This window comes from Micropterus salmoides, unplaced genomic scaffold, assembly GCF_014851395.1.
Source record: "Micropterus salmoides isolate LMB-PRFRI ecotype aquatic unplaced genomic scaffold, ASM1485139v1 Ms_hic_scaffold_10, whole genome shotgun sequence".
In the NCBI taxonomy this organism is placed as follows: Eukaryota; Metazoa; Chordata; class Actinopteri; order Centrarchiformes; family Centrarchidae; genus Micropterus; species Micropterus salmoides.
In genome coordinates, this window is record NW_024040041.1 from 22,303,976 (window position 1) to 22,320,588 (window position 16,613).

The following is a 16,613-nucleotide window of genomic DNA, read 5'->3' on the forward strand; positions in this document are numbered from 1 at the left end:
CTCTGTAGGCATGGGTCCAAACAAATATGTTAAATATCAATGTATACACATAGTCAGCTCATACATGCAGACTTTGTGACAAACTTTACTACAGCTCACTGTATCTGGGTAGTTTTCAAACATGGACATGACTGAATATGAAGGAATGAAAGTTAAGATGCAGCATAAGGTGATGTGTGGGGGTTTAACAGATGAACAGATGTCGGGGTGATGACCAAGGCTCCTTTCTTGGCAACTGCTGCTCCTCAGTGACCCCATGATCCTGAGAGCCGACGAGGGAAAGAGTGGGATTAGGGGCCTCAAGTCAGTCTGCTTGGCCGGCAGACATCCACAGAAATAGCTGACCCCCCAAAACACTGAGCACTTAACAAAGACTGAACACAGCCCAACAAGTGGTTAAGGCTCATCTGCCCTTCTGCCTGGGTAGACATCTTGAGCTTTGTACTGTCTAAGAACTATCCACTGACAACTATAAGGTAAAGAATCCCTTACCTTCAGCACAGCGGCACTCGAAACCATTAGGCCGGTCGTAGCATTTTGCTCCATTCTGGCAGGGTGTGCTGGCGCACTCATCTATGTCGATCTGACACATGGTGCCAGTAAACCCTGGGACATGCAAACACAGAGGTGAGGGGTCAGAAGAAATGTCCAGTCGTAGGGTCCGTGCTCAGGTCAGAGGGCAGCTCTGTCTCTTCTTAGAAGGGCAGAGGTCTTTGGGTAGGTTAGTGACGTCTGGCTAAGGTTGGGTTTAAGAGCATCTCGACTGGTTAAGGACAAGTCATCTGCGTACTTGGACCAGTGCTCAGATGACCACTACAAAATCCAGTGGAAAGCCTGTGACCTTGATCATGTTTTTGAAGAGAGACTTACAATCTAGTGCATACTAGGTAGATCTGAAAATAAATTAATATTGCTATCAGGTGATTTGGAATATCTGGGCAGCAAAATACCACTTGTGCAGTTTTATCTCTCTCCAGTAACAATTCTGGTACATGTCTGCACAATGCCTACTCTACACTGGAATATAAGGACTCTAGTATATAAAATTATATGGAGGTGTGGAGAAACAGCTCCTTTTTAACAAAATAACAACAATAATAACTGTAATAACAGTAATAATAACTATAATAATATCCCAAATCTACTAGCCTGAAAAGCTTGAGAAACTGAGCAGGCTTGAAATCAGTGGGCACAGTGCCCAGACAGGGGTGAATTGGAGCATTGGTAGCACACTGCTCAGTTGATTAACAGTGTCAAGACGGTCTGTGTGTTGGTGCTCGGGCTGCTAAAGGGGGGGTTAGAGGAGACGGTGGGATTGTTTTCTCTTTTAGGCGACCCCCCCCCTCCCCTTCCTGCATCAGCTCCACCGGCTCAATAGCTAGATGGGGGGTGAAGGGGGGACGTCTGTCCCAGATGTAAATTGCGGACCTGGAAAAGAATCTCATTAGCAGGACTGCTGTTCCCCACCACCACCAGGGCAGGATGAGGGAGACTGCAGTCCCTTCCACATTCCACAGAGGAGGGGGGCGGGGGTCACAATAGTGTCTTTGTTCAGGCAAGAGGAGAGGATAGGCAGCCTTTCTGGCCTGCCTTTTTATATGAGTGGTGGCTCTAAACACCAGCAGGCAGAAGCAGCAAGGCTGACCCTCCCTCCTCTGGTTCTGGGACATTTAAACTTTGGCTTTCTGTTCTTACTGCTGCTGTCACTGAGTTGGAGCTGTTAACAGGGATAGAAGTAAACACTGGAATTATAAATAAAGGTCAGTCAAAAAAGTTTTACCTGGCTGGCAGGTGCATGTGAAGCCATTGACCATGTCCCGACAGATGCCATCATTCACACAGGGGTTGCTCTCACAGTCATCTACGTCAATCTCACAGTAAGTCCCCATGTAGCCTAGAAGACAGATATTCAAACTGAATTCACATACATTTTTGCAGATGAAGCAGACCTGCAATGTACGAGTATGTCAGCTCAAGCCAGCATGGTGACCATGTAGCTGTGTGTACTCTTTGCGATGGGAAAAGGATCTGTGGGAAACATTTCTTTCATGTGAGGCCTCAGAGTTTTTGAGAATGGTCTCTGCTGAACCATGGGATGGAATAAAAGTTCCCTTGAGCATCCCCAGTTTTCCTGCTGACCTTAAATTACTACACCCTACTTTCGATGGAGCATTACCCCTCCCTGGGTCAGTGTCCCATTCACCAGATGTATGTTATACATTCTGCGTTAGCAAACTACGGAGGGCTCCTTCATTGAGGTGAAACAGAGTGTGGATCAGAGTGCTGCCCCTGGGGAGAGGCTAGCGTGGAATCAGAAATAATCAGCAGCTCCACATGAGCTTTGCCAGGCTGGCTGATGATGAGGAGGGTGAAGAGGAAGGGCCTGTCTCTGGAAATGACGGGGGAGGGGGAGAGGCTCTGGGAAAAGGCCTCTTTCCCTCTCTGTGTGTATGAGGGGTGCAAAGTGGAACACAGAGGGGCCCTATTGTTCTGCTCCATTCCCACCACTCTACCACTCATTAGTATTCACAGCACACTCCTCCCCCTAACTGCTCGCCCTCTCTCACATCCAGTCCTATAGACCCGACTCCGAGCTCTAATTTGTATAGTTCCCAAAACCCCAGGATACATGTAGGACTGTGCGTGAGAGTTTCACTGTGTTTTTGTCACCGAGTGTCCAAACCATCACTTAGTCCAAACTAATGCCCTGTCTGGCGGTACCGTGCACTGAGAGCAGAGCAGTGCCTCCATACCCCCAATGTCAATGCGAATGTCATTACATAACAGTCTACACAGGTAGTAAGTATGGCAGCACTGTAGATAATACAATATGAGAAGGTCAAGTTTAATTAATCAGTTGTTTCATTCTGTTTTTGGCTGCCCCATGTGAATGAAACCAGACCGAATCGAATCTGTATTGTTTTATTGCCGTTATAAAATACAACTTAACAGGCCTGAATACCTGGCATGCAGATGCAGGTGAACTCTCCGATGCGGTCCAGGCAAGTAGCATCATTTTGGCAGGGCATGGACAAGCATTCGTTGATGTCAATCTCACAACGCGGGCCGGCATATCCCCGACCGCACTGACACTGGAAGGAGCCTTCTGTGTTCACACATTTTCCAAAATGCTCACACGGGTTGGCACCTGTTGGTAGAAGGCTCAGGATCAGTATATGAAATACACTCACAGACAAGATAAAGTGGGCCATATGAGCATACGACCACAGCACCAAACTTATGTTTTAAAGAAATTAGCAGATTTACCAATTGAACACTCATCCATGTCCTGGTTGCAGGCACCTCCTACAAAGCCAGCAGGACAGGTGCAAATGGCGCGGCCATTAAGGGGGTTGGTGTCACACACTGCCCCCTCGTTGCAGGGGTTACTCACACATGCATCATCAAGGTGGCACAGCAAACCTGTGGAGAAAGCACATAAAGAAAACATATGCCAATTATTAACAATTTAGCAGCCAGGACTTTGGGGTGCACACAAAGAATCAATTTGACAAAGCCACGTACCCGTCTTTCCAACTGGGCACTCGCAGAAGAAGGATGCTACACGGTCATGGCAGGTGGCACCATTGAAGCAAACAGCTATGGCGCAGTCGTCAATGTTCTCACTGCAGTCATCTCCAGTCCAACCATTAACGCAGACACAGGTATGCCCACCAATGGTGTTGAAGCAAGTACCCCCATTATGGCAGGCATTTGGTTGCATGAGACACTCGTTGACATCCTCAGCACAGTATTGACCTAGTGTGGTTCGGTGACATATTGGCTCACACATACTCACCAGATATAAATAAAAGTTTGTTTCAAAAATGATAAATAGGAAAATAGAGCTGTACCTGTCCATTCTGGTGGGCACTGGCAATTGTAGGTGTTGACTCCGTCCACACATATTCCTCCATTCATACACTTGTGACCTGGACAGTCATCCACATTATTCTCACAGTTGTGTCCCTCAAACCCTGAGACAGACGGAGAGAGAAAAGGGTCATGGTACACAGACACAGTAAAACACACAAAATGGGAGTTTATTTAACACTCAGCGGCCCCTGTCCCACACTATAAGCATTTCTACTCATAATCTCAAGTCATATTTCCCACACTAGAGGAGGGATGGGGCAATGTAGGCAGTAAAAAGGTTCAGAGGGTGTCTGATTGTTTACATCTTCTCATGATGGTTCCCACACGATGCCAGCAACAGCCATGACTCCTGACTGCTTCAGAGGTCCACACTTCCCACAGTGTTTGCTTGTTTTATAATCTCTCACAGTTTCAATGACTTCCTCTCTGGCAAGAGACATTTCCTGTCAGCTCCCCAGTGGGAAACCAGAAGGCCCATAAAGTAAATTCCTCCTGTTGTGAACAGAGCAGAGTGCCGGCCGGCTGCCTTTTTAACTCTCTCACTATCCCATCTCCCAACAGTAGCTATTAATAGCATACAGGAAGCTGACCTGGGACAGAGGAGTAAATCCCAGCAACAGCCCAACTGCTACGTCATCAGGCTGGGAAAATCTGTGTTACTGTCCTGAGGCCCGGGGAAAACAGCGGGGTTTGTAAACTGACTCTGAGTTTGTTTATGTGTGTGTGCGAGCACGTGTGTTCTACTATGCTCATAGAGAGCTATTCTACCTGGTAGGCAAGCACACTCATAGGAATGGTCGCTCGTCTGTCGACAGGTGCCCCCATTAAGACACTGAGACGGGGCACAGGGAAGGATGGACACCTCACATGTGCGCCCGCTGTATCCAGGTTGGCACTTGCAGCGGAAGGACCCATGGGTGTTAATGCAGAGGCCTCCATTGAGGCACACGCCTGGCTTGCGGCACTCGTCAATGTCATTGCGGCAGTTCTTTCCCTGGAAGCCAGGTGGGCAGGAACAGTTGTAGTGGTTATTCCAATTGGCACAACGGGCCCCATTGGCACAGGGACTTGTAGCACAGGCATCAATGAGGGAGCAGTCTTGGCCTGGAAATTAAATAGTAAATTTTATTCAATCTCCCTTCTCAGATAGGATCTTTTGAATTAAGACAAGTTGTGACAGATGTACCTCTGAACCCTCTCTGGCACACACAGGTGTATTGTGGGATACCACTGACCACCTGGCTCTTACAAGCTGCCCCGTTCAGACATGGCGATCGATGACATGGATCCAGGTGCTGACAGAGAGGACCAATGAACCCGGGACGACATCTGGAAAAACAGATTCACACACACATACATTAGGATGCCTTTGTCCTGCAGGTCAAGGCAGGACACAATCTAATTAGCTATGGTATTAAAGACAGAGCTGTGACACTCCAACTCCAGTGTAGCTCAATTCCCATTAAGTTCTGGGTTTGGCAATCAGGTCCCAATGATACATTGGCAAGGCCTGCTGCCTGACTCATACCTTGGCAAGTAATGCTTCTGGGCCCTGGAATGAATCTGTATTAACATAGCTTACCCCACAAGTACTAACCATGCAATACATTGTACATGGAATGAAACACACATACACTCACAAACAAACTTTAAAATATGAAGATGGAGGGAGTCTTCTATGTTACAATATGCACACACTATTATTTCCAGCTGGAGGGCCTCTCCAGGTCAGCTAACATTCCTCCACTGTTACAGTTTTTCCGCACCTCAGCTCTTGTTTCTGTTCTCATATATGAAAAAGAACACACCCAGAAACAGCAGTCTGGAAACTTAACAATTGCCAACAAATACTGACATGAGGAAAATGAGAACTACACACAACACACATGAACTGAATAGGAGAAGCAGCTGTTGTTTTTGAATGAAACAAAACATCCCCCTCCCAGTGACAATATTTTGATTGAACTGTGGATTTTCTTGATAAAACACAAATAGCTTGTCCATACACAAGGTGTTTCTGCCGCGTTTTTCTGTCATTTGTCTCATGAGCATTTGACGGAATAGATATGCTTCTATTTTATTTCAATACAGCTACCTACACAGGCCATATGACGGCTCTCGTTTCACTCGTGCTATATGAGTGCAACGTGTCATGAGGCATATTTTAACTTTGGGTGGCCTACACTCACTTCTGTGCCTGAAGGCAACCTGCATTGACACAGGTGAAGGACTGAAGCTCCTGCTGCTGCTCTGCTATGCAGGCTATGTAGATATTGTGTAAGCCTGACTCCACTAAGTAGTAAACATATAAATCTATGGGAGTTTAGACAAAGTTTGGACTTACTAACAAGTCCAGTATAAGCTGGTAACTCTACACCCACAGTCAAGCCCCTCTTCAAATAGGCTGTTTGATGCTGATGACAGGACAGTGACGGCTGGGTCTTTGCCCGCCCTTGGGTTCTGTCTTCTCTTTCATTGGAGAGGAACCCCTGGGCAGAATCAACAATAGGTTTTCATCTTTTCTCTTTTACAGAAGCATCACCGCTACACTGGCGTTAGTTTAACATTTAGCAGGCGTTTAGTTTTTTTGATGTGCCCTCCCCCTATAATAAACTATAACAAAGACTAAAACTAATTTTGTGGCTCTTGCCTCTGGCCATGAGACTGACGCTGCTCCAAGTAAGGCTAAGGAGGACGAACTGATCCAGATCTAGGTTTTCACTGAAGTTGCCTGCTTTCTTTCTGACTGTTCTGCTCCGGTTCAGAAAAACTGGAGACTACTCAGTTTTGTTTGGCGTTTTTCCCAGCTTTACAAAGACAATAGTGAAATGGAGGAGCCACAGAGCCAAGCATGAAGGAGCCTGGCACACAGGCGTATCTACCAGAATGCGCAGATACACAGAAACAGGGCAGAAAGGTTTTGTTTCAAATGCATGTTTTTATAGGTTTGTTGGTATATAGAAATTAGTTAAAGCATAACAACTCTAAATGCCTTTGGGAATGATGATTTTCCTGGATTTGGCCTCGAGGTAAAATTGAAGCACTACTGGAATCCCGATGTTGAAAGAGAGATTGCAGTTATTACAGCAACTCTTCCATCTCATAAAGTCCCCCACCCCCCGAACGCCAGCTTGGCATTCCCCCTAACAAACCCCCTCCTCTCACGCGCTGAGAGGTCAGATGTCAGAGGTCCCCCGTCTAATTGTGATGATAATGTCACTCAGGCTGCAGGGAGTGGGGTGGGGATGCTCTGCAGGAGAGATTGTCTTTTAAAGGTGGAATTGGTGGAGAGGGTGACAGAGGAGCAGGAGAGAGTGGTCTGGTCCAGCAAGAATGTCATGTCATATTTCCTGTAATCCCTCGTCCCTTGCTCTGAAAACACCACACTCACTCCGAATGCACGATCCCCGTTACCCTAGCAACCTCACAGATGAACAAGCAAGCCTGACACCCAACCAATCACCCCTCCCCACCCCTCCACTCTTGGTCCCCATGGCTATTTGTCATGGCTTGGCTGGGTTTATTTAGAGGCAAATTAACTATGTCTGGAATCTAGGGTGTCACTAAAAATGAAACACAAATGTGGCACAAAGACGGCTTTGAAAGGTCCGGGGAAGAAAGTTGCTTACAACACAGACTGACAGTCAAATTCTTCTGGAGCCACTCAGTATGTGGGCATTTGACTGCTGAAGAAAAAGCCGACAAGCTACAGTCTTAAACGGCTGTTGTTTTCCAAAGACCATCGTGACTCTCTGTTGACAGCTCATTACAACTCATTCCAGGAGTTTTTTGTGTCCAAGTGCATGTTGAAGTTGCACTACAGTTACAAAAATACTAGGTATTTGGAATAAAGTGTTTTTTACTATGAGAATGAATTGCATTGGTGTGTATTGGTCTGTGTGTGGGTGTGTAAGAATGATGATAGTAGTTATGCCTGCGAAATTATTTGTCCTCCCTTACAAATGCACACTGAACTAAGCAGCCAAAACACACATTCTTTTGTCTAGACTTGACTCATTCCCATACATGCTACTCCAAAAACACACAAATCAGAGTGCTATCAGTGCAAAGACTGTGAGAGACGTGCAACTTCGTCCTGGTGTACCTGAGAGTCTCCTTATCGGGCTCTTTACAACCTTGTGGATTCCACTGCCTCTGGGAAAAGCAGGGCAGGAACTGTGCCTTAGCCCAGCCTTATTTGTGGCGGATGTGGAAGGCAGGTGCAGGCTGCTGTTGTGCAATGGGCCCCTGAGTCATGTTTAGTGAGTGTCAACTTCTGACCTTTGAGGAAGAGAGCAGCAGATGAGGAGGAGGTCTTTGAGTGCAGCGCAGGGATTGCCAGAGTGGGTAATCTCTTCGTGTCAACACGTATGAGGACTTTTGCCAGCTGCAGGCCCGGCACCATGCATCTGTCCACATCTGTCTGTGCACTTTGGGTGTCTAGCATCTACCTCCCCTGCCAATCTTTAAGCCAAAGCAATTGTACTGTTGGTCATGGGACAAGCCCAGTAACCAACACACACACACACACACACACACACACACACGAGATGTCGCACCACTTAAGAGATGTGGTCATCATTTACAAACACATGCATTAACAGTTTCTTAGCACAATTTCAAGATTGTTACACAAAGGCACCACTGCAACAAAGCAAACACATGCAACAATCACTACACACCCAAAAACAAAGAAAAGAAACTTACAACCAGCCTCAGCGTCTGAGGAAGGGTAGTATCGTGAACCCATAAAAGAGAAGATCCACAGAGAAAAGTATAAAAAAGGAAGAAAGAGATGGCAATTGTCAAACATTTAATGAAAAGGAGTTTTAATGTGCAAATATTTTTGTACTGTGAAAAATGACCTTCCAGTAGTGTGCTGTGATTTCCCAGTTGTTCTGCATCAAGTATGAGGATCTTCTGATTGTAACAGTGTTTTTGATTTATGCAAGTAAGTTGTGTCACCTATCCTTGTGTAACAAAATGCCAGTTTTCCTGCTTTCTGGGTCACTGAAGCTGGGTAACCTGAGCTCATCCACTCCTATACAATAGCAGCTACTCTGCCAGAGGTCAAAGGGTGCCTCACCTGTGAAAAAAGAGGCTGTAATCTCTAACACGGTTCATACACACAGTCATGCTCCATAAAGCAACAAGTATAAAGGAGTCTTCCTATCTCAGAGTGCATTTCTTAAGACAAACGGAGAGGAAGTGCAATAACAACAGAACTACCATCTTTTGGCCAGGAGCAAGATTTCAACTTCTATATTGCATGACAAGAGCTAAATCAGTTTTACAATTTTATATGAGCCAGCGGTTGCTAGAAACTAATATTAGAATCTATGGGAAAAGTACAACAGCATGGTCTTTCTCTCAACACAGGCCTCTTTTCCCTGAACCCCTTCTTCCACAAGCAAGCAGGAACCAGCTCTACTCCTTTATGCAAGTCCATACTGACACCACACTGCCAACAGGAGCCCATCCACATCCCCCCTCCTTCCAACAGCCTCTTCAGCTCTGCTCTCCTCGGCTTGTCTCTCCCTTTCTCAGCAAAGAGCCAGATTGGGGGTTGGGGAGTGTTTTGTGGCCCAAATAAAGGAGCTAAAGTAGTCAGAACTCCTTTGTATGAAAGTGTTGGGGGGGAGCAGTGACCCAAACAGCTAGTCTTTCAGGCCTGGGCTTACACGGACCAACAGGCCTGGGCTGTAGCCTGGCAACAGTAACCCATGGTGAGAGAGAGCCAGAATGAGAAAAAGGGGGTGTCGGGAGACAGGGTTTCGTAAGGACAGTTGGAGCACTTCAGAAGACTGATCCCCTACATATGCAGGTAGCACTAAGCGATGTGCGGGAGCAATTCAGTCTGGTAATTAAGTGTGATCATGTCTAAAAGGATGCATGTTCCACAGTTTTAGGTGCAAAGATTGTTTCAACAATTGTGCTAGGACACACAACTGAAGTATTGAAATCTCCAGAACGAGCTTTCCAGAGCACGCCCAGAGCATGAATATTAAACATGTGAATATAAGGACATTTAACTTTCTGTAAAAATGTATTGTTCTTGATAAATGTTCAGTAATACTGTTATGAAAAGGGCCGGACAAGGGCTCAAAGCTTTTCCAAATTTAGTTCATACACTATCTGAACAAATTTTCCTCAAGTGTCAACAGATTTTTGGAAGAGTACTCCATGACATTTTTCAAATAGCAACACGTTTGCCCATAACCACATTGCATGAATCCCAGGGCCGAGGTCTTTCAAAGTATTCTCCACTGAACTCAGCCACAAAAACCCCACCCAACCACCTAAACTGAACCAGATTTCATTAAACTTTGAAGCTGACATTTGAAAGACCCCCTCCCCAACCTAACCTGAAAGAACATCTACAATGCATTGTCCGATGTTTGTCTCAACATGTTAGCATAGCCAAAAAAAGGCAGTAAAAATGTAATGTGAGAAAAGATATTTTAAACCTACTAATGGCCTATTTTGCTGTTCATGTCACAGAAAACATTTGCTGCACAATTAATGTTGAATTGAACAGACCTAAATCATCACCTGATAAAAAAACCACTCCAGTTTAATAATGTTGACAGAAACTGTTGCACAGATTGACTGAGGCCAACACAGACAAAAAGAAAGAGATCTGTTTACGGTGCACTGGCAAAGGTTCTTGGTGATATGCTAAGGAGAACAGTAGGAAAACAGCCAAAGAGTGGCTATTATCCCATTAACCCAAAGAAGTACTGGAGATGTGAAAGAATGGTGTGGGCCAGTCAAACCTAATAAAATATTTTATAGCAAACTAAAACAAATTATAACAATGTAGCAAATTTGTTCCATTTCCATGTGGCAAAGTATTTACATTTCAAAACCTCTGATAAAGCTTAAATTAGGGGAAGGTAAACACTGGCAAAATGCAGCCTGGTTAAAATGAAGATGTCGGTGGAAAGTGTGTTTAGTGGAAAAGTGAATGCCTTTTCCTGAATCATTTAATGATGGACCCATCCCTTCCTCTTCTAAAAGGGAGGGAGAGACTGGGGAAAGTTTGCTGGCGGACCTCAGCTATTCGAATCAGGTCTGCCTAAATATCTCTTCAGAAGTCATCATCTCCCGGAAAAGAACAAACAGCCAGGGGATGAGACTTCAGAGGCAGGCTTATCCCTGCATAAACATGTGGTTCAGACATACATCGACTCCAAAAATAATAATAATAATATAATAATAATAATAATAATAATAATACACAAATCCCAACTGGACATTCCTGTGCCAACTGAATGGCAAAGCTGACATTAATTAGCAAACAGAGTTAGCTTTCTGGATATGTGTGATGTGCGAGTTCCAAGTAATATAGGATGACACACACAATGTAGCCAAGTGGTGAGAAGGAAGGATGAAATAAAATGGAGGCAAAAGATCAGAAAGTTGAGAAGCATGGAGACCCGGGTAAGCTGCTTAAGTTTCTATGATAAGACAGGATGTGCGTAGCAGGGAGGTCAGAAGGCACCACTTCCTGTGATGGGGCCTGGGAACCACAACTCCCAGTCTCTACTTATAACCCGGAGAGAAGGAGGGACAACAAACCTAAATCTTCCTCCCTGTGACAGCATAACCTTTTGGTCAGATAGTACTCATCTCCTCATAGATATGACCACTGTCCTATTAATCTAATTTGACACTACTGGGTCTGCAATACACAGGTGTTTCTGGATAATGACATGACAATGGCTCTGTCTGACCGTCAGCGACAACAGAAGTGATATGGGCTATATGTTGCCTCACAAAATTGCAAAGTAACTAACTGCAAATCAAACAAGTCATCCCATTTTCAATGAGACTAGGCTGACAGTATTGTTAAAAACATTCCTGGAGGGGCTACCAGGGTGAATGGATTGGAGGTATGGACAATAACCTGAAAGCACCAGAGGGACAGGAGGAATCTTACTAAGCATTCCTTTCTAATCCACCATAAAGATGCCAAAGAAAACACTAGCTCTGAGGTGCTCTGAACTAAGCCAACAATATAATCTGTCTTTGCTATGGTGTGCCACTAAATATGTGTGTAAACTTCTACTTTTGCTGAATAGCACTTCTCTGTTTTTGAGTAAATCAATTTGTAGGTGCCGCTTTTCCCATTTGAAGAGGCAGTACCCACCCCTGAGAAAATAGAATTATCCTTTACATAATAGATAGCATATGTCATTTTACAGTACTTGCTATTTTCCAAAAGTGAAATAAAGTAGGTGGACACAAATTATTTCCTAGAAAATTTGCATTCTGATACTCACTAGAAAGTCTGTTCCCTATTAAAGTCAGCGATGTCCTCTTTTATCATTTTCTAAGAGGCTGGGAGTTGCTACAGGGTCACAAAATGCTAAATTTATATGATAAACTCTGCTACTGAGGCCAAGGGTAAAGCATTAAAAAAAAAACACAAAGGGGACCACTGTATCTATCCATGGGCCTCACACAGTGGAGAAGCCCCACATTTATTTACATTCATTCAGTTTCGAGGATCTGAGAGGAAAGAGATGATCATAATCTGCGATCTGCCACTGTGCTGAGGGACAAAGGCAGAGGATGAGCCGCCAGAGCTGTGACAACATGGAGAGAGAGGAAGACCGGACCTGGATGCCACTGCACTGTGAGAGAGGCAACATGTGCTAGAGGGAATGTGAGCTACCGGCTTCATTCCTCCACGAGCTTGTCTCTCACAGTATGGGGGCGGCTGACTGCTCAATGGCAGCACCTGGCCCTATGCTTCCCCTTTGTCAAGATCTGACTTCACTGGATTACCATCACAACATCCACCAGCTGTCCTCTACGCAGCCCCCAACCCCCACTCCCTCCCTCCCTCCCTCCTACCCAGCCTCCCTTTACCCATTCCCTACCCCCAGTCCCTTCCAGCTGGATCCTCTCTGAATGACACCCTCTCAATCTGCCTAATTATCTCTCCTTCAGCCACGCTGCTGTGGCCCTCGCAGCCCATTCTGCTTACAGGGCGGAGCTGAGGGGCCAAAGGCTCTTCAACTGGACATCCTGACTGCTCACCTAGAAGGCGACACTCTCTGACACTATCAATCCTTCACTGTCAAGTTCAAAACCATGGGCCACTGTAAGATCTAAGAGGGAATACTTCAAAAATATCTATCAAAGAGAACAGTGTGTCAGAAAATGTAGATAAAGCCTCACATTACAAGATAGGTTTGTATTTTGAATCTATGTTTAGGAGAGATATTTAGAACTCACTTGTAAACTTTTTATCATCACAGTAACTAAAAAAGGCGGCAGAGATACCAGTGTTTCTGAGCAACCTTAGTTCTGGAGCAGACATGCAGAACTGGGGATAGGATATTCATTAGCTCTGGTGTTGGACAAACACCCAACAGTACTTAAACTGTGTTGTAGTGTATTTTAAAAACTGACTTTCTGTATAAGGTCTATCTTAAACATTCCACACTCCCACCAGTGCATGTGTCAATACAAAGACTCAAAGACACAGAAGCATGTTGCAGGGCAGATGTCACACGACCATGAAATGCTTCCATGTCATGTGGGAATCATCTTCATCAAACTAATTTTTTTATGCCTTTATTAAATCATCTCTCACACAAACCCAAGTATGACATGGATTATGAGCTCCACACAAGTTGACTAAAAATGATCTCAGACTTCGATAATGATACAATGGTCACTGCAGTGTACACTGGAGTTTCAAATTGGCACATGCACGTGCAGATGACTTTAATAGTGAATACAACCACGTATTCTATATGACGTTCAATTATCAATCATAAACAAAGTAATTTACAGCTTACTAGCAGTTGCAGCCAATGTCTGTTGCACGTTCGTACCTAGGTTGAGAGAGTGGTCATAAAACTAGGCTGGAATACTGAACCCATTCGGACTACAAGCATTAACTGATTTTTAATGGGTCACTGAAACAGGCGAAATGGGTATATGAGGTTGTTCACAGTTTACTGTAATCCCCTATCAGCAATTCTGGAATGCAAATTTTTACTAAGTCACCTGAGCAGGAAGCCACCACTTAAGAGACACAAAAGAAACAAGATAAAGAAATGTGAGAGAACTTTTCTTGCACTTCTTGCATGTTTAAGCTATAGTGCGGTATCACAGTGGTGGCTAACAAGACAGGTGATACGTTGGTATCTGGAACAGTAATAAAGCTGCCATGCACAGTATAATGTCACTTGAGAAGCTATTTGCTGAAAGAAAAATTAAAAACACAGTGGCTAGACGACAAACAGGAATAGATGAACATACACAGAACAATTTGCATGGTTCTGTGGAACAGTAGTGATTTCAAGCAAAGTTGTTTTTCACTGGGTCTCCAAATTCATTTCAAATGCCAAAACATGTATCTGTATCTGCATTTCATTTCAGTGTTTCTCCTCCATTTTAGCCTCACTTTGCTATGGCCTTTTCTTCTCTCTCTCTCTCTACGCCCTGTTTGGATGGTGCCAGGTTACAGGCAGGTATCTGGTAGAAGAAAGGATCTTTTCTGCTGTTTTGGATCTCCTGTTTCTGTAGGCTCCCAGGGGAAGGGGTGGGGTGGCTCCACCACTCACCTCTGTCTACGACTGGTCTGATGGCCACTCTCATGCGGCCATGCTCCGCTCCACTGATCTGCCCTGCTATGGGACTATATCTACACTGTGTGGTATGCCATTTGATGTCCCCTTCCATTATAAATCCTTTCCCTTTGCATTCTAAATGCCTCTTTTTTTGGTGCTGAACCAGCATAGTAATTACACATACCCATCTCCTAACATATATGCACATGCATGTATGTAGCACAAAGCAGTAAATGAGCACAAAAGAAAACACATTCGTTGTGATGAGATGACATTAAATCTGGAGATGAATGTATCCACTAGGCCAAACATTGAGTGTGTTGTGTTCATTTTCACTAGTAGGGAAGTGCTATTTCTGTGTGGTGTTGAGAATAAATGATTTCCTCAGAAAAATCTGGTTGCATAAAATTATACATTTACCCACTTAATGACACTCACCCATCTTGGCTCTAGCTAATGATTGAAAAAATGTGGGTGGTAGTTACTTGTTCCACATGCAGTCGAGTTCCACATTGGCTTGTGTGCAATGGCTACTATTGGCAGAAAAATCAATGTAATTACTTTTATGTTTTATATATATATATTTGAAAAAATTATATATTTATATTATTTTCTTGTGAAATGTGCAGCCATGGTGTTGGCTCAACTTTGACCTCCCACAGTATTGTAAACTGCAAATAACTGCAATAAAATAATAAATGTACTGTTTTGGAGGGAAGCAGCTAGCAACCAATGAGTTTTCTTTCTATCAATGATTGTATCTCCTCCTTCTGAAACGCTCAGGCATGTTTCCTTAGCTAAAGGGTTTTAAAAAAGGACAAATGACCCTGGGGCAAGACACTGTAGGCTATTTAACTTGACTATTGTAATAGGTTCCCACACAACCCCCCTAACCAATTTGAAAAACAAAAGCCTTATCACTGTCAAAAGATGTGAGAGCTCAAAAATGCTCAAAGCAGACAGGAAACAAAGACAATTCATCAAAAAAGTATTTTTAAAGGCTTGAAATTTACTCCTACTGCTGTAACCTGTACACAAAGAAAAATATCAGCATTGAAAAGAACAATGGAAAAAACTAAACAGGGGAAAAAACAGAGAGGGAAAACTTAACTCATGCTATGTGCAGTATAATGCTGTGATTTATGTCTGACAAAGCTCTTAAAACAGGTGCAAGAGATGAGTGTGGCAGCCAAACATGTTGAGGCTTGTTAATGCTTGTAGACCTAATCAATTTGTCCCATCTATCGCCACTTTTATTTGAATGTGGTAAATTAATAACCAACAGGTTTTAGAGAGGGCTTGTGAAATTAATCTCTCCACTGAACTTTTGAAGAACCAACTGACAAATAATAGCCTGTGTAAATCTATTTACACACAAGGCCTACACTTTTGGTTTAATTGCCCTTCAAAAGCTGATTTTATTAAGTACTGATGCAGGAGAAACTCCACTTGAAGGCTTTGCTTAAAGTAAAGTCTGGCCCACAAGTCTTATTCTGGTACATTATTACATGTTTTCCACTTACATGCATCGAGAGGGTGAATCTAAGCATGTCCCTCCATTTTCACATGGTCTGTATTTATCCACGCAACGGATCCCTGTGGAAAGTGAAGAAATGAGAATCACACAACTGACAAATTACTTGATGTCATCCACTTTAACCTGAAGGGGCACATGTAATCCTACAAGCAATAAATCCCTGCAAAACCACAAATAATCTACCATTGGAATAGTATAGGTTCAGAGATGTATAAACTCTGTAAAATAAGGTGATACTCAAATTGATGCAATCCCTTTTTTCAAACTCCCCGATCCAGATTTCAAGCATAGCTTTCTAGATAGCAGGCCATTGCCACTTGTTGCATCTTGCAGACACACCCGCATGTTTGTTGTTTACTTGTCAGAAGCAGATAAACTTTTGTGTTTCCTCAATTTTGGAAACGCATTATGTTAAACATCATTGCACAAGCCCACGCTCCTCAGACAATCTGTTGGAGTGCTGCTGATGTTACTGCGGGGTTTGTTGCCTCGGAGCAGCAACGCTCAAATTGTGCCACAAACAAAAGAAATCGTGAAAATATCAGATGGGATCTCTAAACGTATATATTTCCTCAGTTCTGCGGTGTTTTATTCACAGAAAGAGTTTG

General features: G+C 43.9%; 1 protein-coding gene across 1 annotated transcript in view; it reads right to left on the reverse strand.

Moving 5' to 3' along the window:
- The window catches only part of notch3 (notch receptor 3), a 28,844-nt gene that overhangs the window by 11,636 nt on the left and 595 nt on the right, over positions 1-16,613 (reverse strand). The window contains exons 2-10 of the mRNA XM_038709908.1: positions 15,992-16,064; positions 5,063-5,205; positions 4,645-4,980; positions 3,855-3,977; positions 3,526-3,759; positions 3,268-3,423; positions 2,963-3,148; positions 1,781-1,894; positions 493-606 (exon numbers count right to left, since the gene is read on the reverse strand). Coding sequence (XP_038565836.1) covers positions 493-606; positions 1,781-1,894; positions 2,963-3,148; positions 3,268-3,423; positions 3,526-3,759; positions 3,855-3,977; positions 4,645-4,980; positions 5,063-5,205; positions 15,992-16,064 — 1,479 coding nt within the window. The remainder of the gene's footprint in view (positions 1-492; positions 607-1,780; positions 1,895-2,962; positions 3,149-3,267; positions 3,424-3,525; positions 3,760-3,854; positions 3,978-4,644; positions 4,981-5,062; positions 5,206-15,991; positions 16,065-16,613) is intronic.